This window comes from Magallana gigas, chromosome 2, assembly GCF_963853765.1.
Source record: "Magallana gigas chromosome 2, xbMagGiga1.1, whole genome shotgun sequence".
NCBI classification, from domain to species: domain Eukaryota; kingdom Metazoa; phylum Mollusca; class Bivalvia; order Ostreida; family Ostreidae; genus Magallana; species Magallana gigas.
In genome coordinates this window covers 52,215,709-52,225,015 of record NC_088854.1, presented here as the reverse complement: position 1 = coordinate 52,225,015, position 9,307 = coordinate 52,215,709, and the positions used below count along the sequence as shown (strand labels likewise).

The 9,307-nt window shown below is 32.5% G+C and overlaps 1 protein-coding gene across 1 annotated transcript; it reads right to left on the bottom strand.

Annotated features, from left to right (window-relative positions):
- Window positions 1–1,070: 1,070 nt before the first annotated feature.
- On the bottom strand, window positions 1,071–8,878 carry LOC105332916 (ATP synthase subunit C lysine N-methyltransferase). The gene is made up of 6 exons (XM_011435655.4): window positions 8,670–8,878; window positions 8,295–8,373; window positions 7,675–7,871; window positions 4,107–4,244; window positions 1,633–1,683; window positions 1,071–1,289 (listed from the first exon to the last, which is right to left on the bottom strand). The coding sequence occupies exons 2-6, from the start codon at window positions 8,356–8,358 to the stop codon at window positions 1,140–1,142; spliced, it is 600 nt and encodes a 199-aa protein (XP_011433957.2). The 5' UTR covers window positions 8,359–8,373; window positions 8,670–8,878; the 3' UTR covers window positions 1,071–1,139.
- Window positions 8,879–9,307: the final 429 nt, after the last annotated feature.

Here is a 9,307-nt window from a genome sequence, read left to right as displayed (position 1 = left end):
GACAGTACACGCAGATTTAGACGATCGGCACTTCCAAGTCAATAAGACACATGGGAATTCTGTGCATTTATAAAAAATTCTCTTTGCCAGTCAAAATACTCATTACAAACAGAAAATATAAGATGCATCGGACCATCTTTATGTTAACATAATGAAAACTTATCTAATAACTGATTGTTGTCACTTTTTAATTACGGAACATTAATAAGCAGCTCATTTGTTCAAACAAATCTCAAATTTCATGCCCTAGAATCACCTACTTTCCTAGTCAACACTTAAAGCCTCCGAGGTTTTACATAGGCTCTCCCATATTTAATCAGCGTATTGAAAAACTGCTTACATAAACTATAAATTTAGGCTTGTTTTAAAGTAAATGAAAGATTTCGATGGGAAGCGCCCATAATCTAGCACTGTCATTCAATGATTGGATTTTTCTTCTCATATTTTGACCTTACGGCAGCACGGAATCTCTATCCATTATAGTATCACTTTAAAGTGACTGTCTTTATACGTAATCCTGTTGTCACCAGGGTGTTGTGTCACCAGACGACACCCTCATCAAATCTATAATAATACAGGATTCGCATTTCTTGATGCCAGCAGCACTTTTTCCAGTAAGACCTGATAAACTGAACTACTTATATGTATTGAAGTCGTGATGTTCTCCTGTTCTCAGAGATGCCACCTTGTCCACAATCTACACACCCACTGAGATTACAGTGAGACAGACATGATTTTAACTTTTAAGTCATGTTTCTTCATTTGAAAATAAAAAGACAAATTTGAAAACTAATTGAATTTTTCATAAGATTAAAAATAAGTGTATATCAAGTTTTGGGTATTTTATAGAGCCACACTGTATTGACGTCAGTTCCTATATCAAGTTTTGGGTATTTTATAGAGCCACACTGTATTGACGTCAGTTCCTATATCAAGTTTTGGGTATTTTATAGAGCCACACTGTATTGACGTCAGTTCCTATATCAAGTTTTGGGTATTTTATAGAGCCACACTGTATTGACGTCAGTTCCTATATCAAGTTTTGGGTATTTTATAGAGCCACACTGTATTGACGTCAGTTCCTATATCAAGTTTTGGGTATTTTATAGAGCCACACTGTATTGACGTCAGTTCCTATATCAAGTTTTGGGTATTTTATAGAGCCACACTGTATTGACGTCAGTTCCTATTTCTGCTTCAGGTTCAATGTTTGGTAGAGGAAATCTGCAGGCAACAACCCGTACATCTTCTTTACATTCTGCGATGATCTTCTTCTCAAGTTCTTTCATCTAAAATATGGATGAAAATGTCAATTGTGGTTGATTTAGAAAATCTCATAGATTATGAGATAAATGTTAAATACATCAACCAAATTAAAATACAACTACAGAAAATACTTGAAGTATTTATCTGTAATTTACACACCAGAGACAAATCATGTTTTATTTTTCTAAAAAAATTCATTCGAATTTACAAAAAAGTAAAAACCAAAAAAAATATTATAAACCCTGTGTTACATGTATCCGTTAGTCTGCAATAGGTTTTAAATTACTCCACTACTAAAAAAAAAAAACCAACAAAAAAACAACCCCAAAACCAACAATGACAACAACTGAAAGTTAACCTACTTACCATATTCTGAACTCCAAATATAACGATGTTATCATACTGTTTGAGGCTATGCTGAAACAGATATACTTTCCATTAAAGACTACAAGGAGAAGTCATTCCTAAAGAATTATTTTCATATCCATTAATTAATGCAAGATAACAGACTCATTTATTTAAAAAAAATAAATGAAAATCTACAACTGTTAAAGAATTTTGTTAAAAACTTTCCCCGAATAAACTGAAAATGTCAAAGAACAACACATACTACCAGTTTGCTTGGTTCTTGCACTCACTTCAGAATTTCCCCAAAACTTTTCATCAAGTTAGACAAATTCATTACATATTTTAAACTAAATTAAATATTATATTTTAATAATACCTTATAATCACTGAATATGTATTAGCCTGTTCAGAAAAATTAACTACCCGATATTATATAAACATATGGCCATATCCACTTGGTCTTTATATCTATTTCTTCAGAAAATTCATTGTATTTTATCTAGAAAATAAGTCATTTTCTATATAAAAAACAATTAATTTTCTTTTTAAATTACAGGACTTGCACATTCCAGTATGCAATACAGTAAATAGTAAAAACAGTAAATACTGTCTGCCTGTGTATAAAGATACTGTACAAATGCCTTTAGCTTTAAAAAAAACTGCTTTTAAATGCATTGTTTAGTATATCTTGAGTTTTGTTTGATTCAAGTGGCTAAAATTAAATCATTCTGAAATTTTTCATTGATTCTTTTTTGTACTTATGGTACACTTTGCAGGGAATATTTCTTGATCGGGAGAAACTTGAGCTACAAATATTTACATTCTCCAGTGTCTTTGTCTGTGATACCACTACGAAATGTTTTTGTAACATATAGTCCAATACATTACAAATGACATATTGTGGGCGCAAGCCAGATTTGTACAATTAAACGAAATAAAAATAATATGAAAATGTCAATAATTTAGCATTTTAATATTTGAACAATTGGTGAAAATTATAATAAATATAAGTAATAAGGAATCATTCTTTAAATATTATGAGGTGATCAAATACAGTCAGATGTTATCAAATTTATTATAAAGCTCTTTGGGCTTTATTCAGTTTGATCACCCCAATCCTTATTTGATCACCTTATAATACTCAAAGAATGATTCCTTATTCCTTAATGAGAGCAAGAATGCCATGGATTTTTACAGGCTGATTCACACCTTGAAGTGACCATATATTGAAAGTAATAATTTCATTTTTGCATTTCACTCCCTTTAATATCTTGGAAACATTAATATGGAATTCAGAGATAAATGTGCATATAAAACATAGGTAATCAAAGATATCAAGGCGCACTGAGACGAAGCATTACCAAAATGAGACCAATATGATCATATTGTATGAAAATCATATTTTTAAAATAATCGATATCATGATATGAGACAGGTGAAGGTAATGTCATGATATAATATACAAAATGATTTATTTGATATATATCGGGTAATTATCTTCATTTCATGAGTATTTATTTCATTTAACGATAATATGATATGATATCATACAAGATATCATACAAGCTAAAATGTTTTCTGTGATGTTTCATATCGCCTATGAAGATAGCAATTATTGAAGAAAACATTTACGAACATGTAACCTACAAACAGGCATATATATATTTTTCTGCAAAACTCCTGAAAAATCAAAGAAAACATTTTATTGTTTAGCAATACTGATTAAATATCTTTTACTCTGACCATACATTGCTACAAACTTAACAAGGGCATTGCTAACTACCTCCTTGTGAAATTACAATGCTTTTTTTAATGTGTTGTGAATCATGTTAACTCATTTGTTTATTTTGTTCTACGTGTATTGTTAACTTGCACATTAAATTTGAGTTGTACATAGTAATATATGTACTGTACATGTACATGTACTTCGTAATATCTGTTCTTTTTTAACTTATTACAATGCTTAAGAAGTAGGCAAAGTTTAAGAAATCTCATTGTTTCATTGCCATGGTCTGAAGTCCCCATACCTCTCTCCTACCTGTGGCTGCTTGAACACACAAAGTATCTCATTCACTTGTTATCTGTTACATCACATGTAAACCTGTCTTAATTCTATTCGCAGCACGCTATAACCCCATCAGCAGTTAACAGCATGTTTTTTGTAAACTGAGATTTGGTTATCAAAGATCAAATAAATGATCAACCTCGAACCATGCTTTACTGGCATTGGTCAATAAACTATATACACTTCTTATGCAACGACAGGCAAATGGGAGAGGGTCATATATATATTGGCTGTGGTTTGCGACAATGGAAGAATCTAAGTTCATGTACTAATGTTTTCTTTTAATCTCAGCCCGAAACTTAAATACACTAATAGAGTAACACAACTACGTACACATAATCAGAAATGCTATATCCCCTCATGCGAGGGGGTGCTTAGGTCTACTCTACACATCTTGTAAAAACAACTGAAATAGGGAACAATATACCTTCCATAGATCTGTTCTGCTGTATGTGGCTTTTGAACTCAGACCTTGTCTGTATGTCTTAAACTTTGAGTAGAGCACCAGCCAAATATTCATCTCAACTCCATGAGCTGTGAAATTCCTCTTGACAGCTTCTCTTACCTATATTAAGAAAAATTTTTTTATCATTTGTAGACAATAGATATGAATTGCAAATATAGAACATGTGATAAACATAGGTAATCACAGATTACAAAGCTCACCGAGACGAGACATCATCCTTATGAGACTTCACCTTTATGAGACCACCTTTATCATATTAAATGAAAATCATACTTTATGATCTTGGATATTCATGGATTCTGTTTTGACACAATATCGTATATCATCTGTTAAAAAATTGTATGATAATCATATGTTCATATGTTAATCAAAACAATAATATAAAATTAAATATTGCATCCTATCATATTTACAACATATATCATATAATACAATAACATACCATAATAAACAATGATGAGATATGATATTGTAACGTATGATATGACATTGTATTGTGTTATACATTATTGTATTTGATCACATAATACAATATCATAATATATAAAACAATATAGTGTTATATAACAATATCATATTACATAATACATCATAACATTGAAACATATGATATTATATTGTATAATATAGTATGATACTATATCATTTTTTATACATACACGTAATATGATATTGTATCATATGATACAATATAATTTGATACAACATTGTATCATATCAAATGATACAATATTATGTGATAAAGTACAATATTATATAATACAATATTATATTATACATATTGTATCATATGATACAATAATATATTTTACAATATCATACAATAAAATTTCATGTGATAATATATCATATTATAAACCAATATCATATTATACAATATCGTATGATGTGATATTATATAATATTACAGTATCATATTATACAATTTCATGTGATATAATTCTATATAACAGAAACTAATATCATATTTTACAATATCGTATGATACAATATTATAGAATATACAATATTGTATCATCGGATACAATATTATATTTTGCAATATCTTACGTAATAGTATCATGTGATAAAATAATAAATTTAATACAATATAATATTATACAATATTGTATCATAATATACAATACTATAAATAACGATATCATGATACAATATCATAACATAAAATATCAAAAAAATTGATACAATATCATATCGTATCATATAACTTTTTATAATATTACATATGATATTATATTGTATCATATTAAACAATATTGTTTCATACCATACAATACTATATCATAGGAATCATGTTATATCATTTATCAAAAAACACATCTATCTATCAGGCAAGTTTGAGTGAGGTAGGAGATTTCTTTAGCATCCTTGATAATTGAGATCAGGCTCTGCATCTGAAGCAACCTCTGCGTTTCATTTATAATAAAGTTAAATCAACTATGCAAGCTATCATCTATAAAATATGTGACCTGTTCCAAAAAAAGTAAACCTCATCCAGCATCCGAAACTTATGGCTTAGATTCAGCATTCAAGCCTGTCAGGTGCATCAGTATACATAAGACGCATCTCCATGCAAGTTTGGTGAAGTTCAGACCAGTAATAACTAAGATATCATCATCAGAGGGCACTAGCAATTAAAACCTTAACCTGCTCCAGCATCCGCAACCTTTGGCTCAGATTCAACATCCATGCCTGTCAGGTGCATCTGTATCATAAGACACACCATCCATTCAAGTTTGGTGAAGTTAGGACCTGTAATAACTAAGATATATTTTTTCGCATCCTTGATAATGGAGATCAAGCTCTGCATCTGAAGCTTCCTCTGTGATTCATTCATATTACAGTTAAATCAACTATGCAAGTTTGAAAAAGTACTATTATCTATTAAACATGTGACCTGTTCCAAAAAACTTAACCATATCCAGCATCTGAAACCTATGGCTCAGACTCAGCATTCAAGCCTGTCAGGTGCATCAGTTTCATAAGACGCACCATCCATGGAAGTCTGGTGAAGTTAGGACAAGTAATAACTAAGATATAATCATCAGAGGGCACCTGTTTCAAAAACTTTAACCAACTCTAAAAACCTTAACCTCCTCCAGCATCTGAAACCTATGGCTCAGACTCAGCATTCAAGCCTGTCTGGTGCATCAGTATCATAAGACGCACCATCCATGGAAGTCTGGTGAAGTTAGAACAAGCAGTAACTAAGATATAATCATCAGAGGGCACCTGCAACAAAAACTTTAACCAGCTCTAAAAACCTTAACCTCCTTCAGCATCTGTAGCCTATAGCTCAGATTCAGCACCCAAGCCTGCCTGGTGCATCAGTATCATAAGACACACCATCAATGCAAGTTTGGTGAAGTATGGACCAGCAGTAACTAAGATATTGCTATCAAAGGACACCTGCAACAAAAACTTTAACCTGGTCCAACAACCTTAACCTCCTCCAGCATCCGAAACCTATAGCTCAGATTCAGCACTCAAGCATGTCTGGTGCATCAGTATCATAAGACACACCATCCATGCAAGTTTGGTGAAGTACGGACCTGCAGTAACTTAGATATTGCTATCAAAGGGCACCTGCAACAAAAACTTTAACCTGGTCCAACAACCTTAACCTCCTCCAGCATCTGAAATTTAGGACTCAGATTCAGCATCCAAGTCTTTCAAGTCCATAAGTAGGTCCAGATGCATCATCCATGCAAGTTTGGTGAAGATAGGACAAGTAATAGCTTAGATACAGGACCTGCAACAAAAACTTTAACCAGGTCCGGACGCCGACGCCGACGCCGACACCGACGCCGACGCCGACACCGACGCCGACGCCGAGGGTATAGCATAAGCTCCCCCTGACTTCGTCTCGGTGAGCTAAAAAAGGTATTTAGATACTGCAAGATAGATAACTCTAAATCTATGCTGATCATATCAAGATGGTTAACTCTGTATAAACAATAAAATCTCCTCAATCACCATTAATATCTCTTTAGGAATCCTTAACTATAGGTCAACTATCTCCTATACTACAGTTGATAATTTGTGCAATTAAAGTACACTCATAACTTATTTACTTATCAGATAACTGCTAAACTTGTTCATAGTCAAAACAATACTTGTTCATAGTCAAAACAATCAAGGTAGTTTATTTTTAAAAACAACTACCATAATCACTCAAACCTTTCTACCTGACCGGTATACATTTTTCTCCATCAATGTTAATAAGCGTTTTTTCATACAACAACATTGAATAAAAAACAATTTACAAATACATCATTTGATATACCATCTTCAATTCAAGAGAGAGAGAAAAGGAAGAGAGAGAGAGAGAGAGAGAAAGAGAAGTGAGAGCAAATTTTGTAAACAGTAGATCGATCAATATGGATACATGTAACTATTGCATGTACCAGGTACTAAGGTACTTGAAAACAGTAAATCAATACAGATACCTGAAACTATAACAATAAAGAGAATATTGCTGACTACATGTACAATAAAGAGAATATTGCTGAGTACATGTACCACTCACCAGCCTGCCGTCTCCACTACCAAGATCCACAAACTTGCCCTTCCTGCCTTTAAGTGCTCGGAACACGTTCTCCACCTGCTCTTCTGTGGCGGGTACAAAGGGGAGGCATATCCTCCTGAGGGCTGGGGTAATAAACGGCCCAGCAATCAGGTGAATACCAAATACAACTCCTGCTAAAGTTCCAGTTATTATGTAGCCTAAGGGATAAAAACACACAATTACCATTCAAAACTAAAGTTTTGGCAAAATTTAATATCCGGCCGGCCACTTAAGTAACTGTTCAACCTGCATACTTCATAAAAATATATTTGTGCTTTGTTTAAAACATGAAGCGTAGCTATATATATACACACACAAACACACCAGAAAGTAATATATATTGCTCTTACAACTGTCCATGTATGTTGCCAGAATTCACCATGGCAATTTCAAGTAAACAAGGTAACCCAAAAGACTTCAAAATGCGAAAATTTATCTACAGGTCGAGGTAAGTAAATGTCTAAGGGCATATAGTGCTAATATTTCTATATTTTTTATAAAGACCAGTGCTGACTTTCCATGTTGGTTTAGCAAGTTAAAATTAGTTTAACTATGATTTAATTTCTATTGTCATGATATACCTGAGTACGACTTTTCCTTCGGCTTGCTGCTGGTTGAACTGGCCTCATTTACAATAGATTCCATTGTTCAAGTATAAATCTAGTAAAAGGACAATAAATCCACATCATGCCATCGTTAAATATATACATTTTCTTATATTGAAAAACAAGCAGGTGCCTCATATGAAATTCAAATACTATTATACCAATACAATATATAAAATAATTGTTCATTTAACAAGTTTCAATCTAAATTTTAATTCACACCACTCTGAACTAATTGTATTTAATAATATACTTGCCCAATAAGTGCATTTATGAAAATTCGTTTGGTGTTTTAATCAGAGACATAAATAACATGTCCCTGGTTTAATGCTTTAGCGTTATAATTATTACCAGCCCGAATTTCCTTTAGTTCACAATTAAAAAATATGCATCTACACCATCTAAGAAGTCGGATATATTTCTAAGCGTCACATGGGTATTATTGTGTTTCAGATCTCTAAGTATATCCAAGATTTCATTGTTGAAAGTTTGCATTAATGTCTTTTGACACTAGTACTGCCACTACCAACCAACCGGCATGACCTACGATTTTGTTAACTCGTTCATTAACATATTCCATTACACATATAAAAATTATGTAGATTACCTCAATATTGTTTACAGAGTTTAAAGCTGACATGAATTCATAAAAGCATTTGGTCACCATATTAGTTTCGATCGCTCCTCTACTGCCACTGGGGTATATATACCGGTTGAGAAAGTTACGGTCGGTTGCTTCAGTTCCGATCGAGGCATTCACGTTGCATTGTAGTAAAATGTACATATAGTAGTAATAAAGAAAACAACAATCAATGAAATACAAATATATTTATTCTTTGAAAGGATATCCAAGGTATCCGTATCATGCGCGGATCCAGAAAATTTTTCCAGGGGGGGTCCGAAGGATAATTGTGTTTGCCAGGGGGGGTCCGAGGCATATTTTCGCGATAATTTTACTATGTAAATTTAATAAATTTTCATTTTCCAGG

Coding starts and splice junctions, on each gene's coding strand:
- LOC105332916 (XM_011435655.4), bottom strand. CDS start 8,358: ATGGAATCTATTGTAAATGAGGCCAGTTCAACCAGCAGCAAGCCGAAG. Junction 7,872..8,294: donor GAAGGAAAAGTCGTACTCAG/GTATATCATGAC, acceptor TTTATCCCTTAG/GCTACATAATAACTGGAACT. Junction 4,245..7,674: donor GTAGTGGAGACGGCAGGCTG/GTGAGTGGTACA, acceptor TTCTTAATATAG/GTAAGAGAAGCTGTCAAGAG.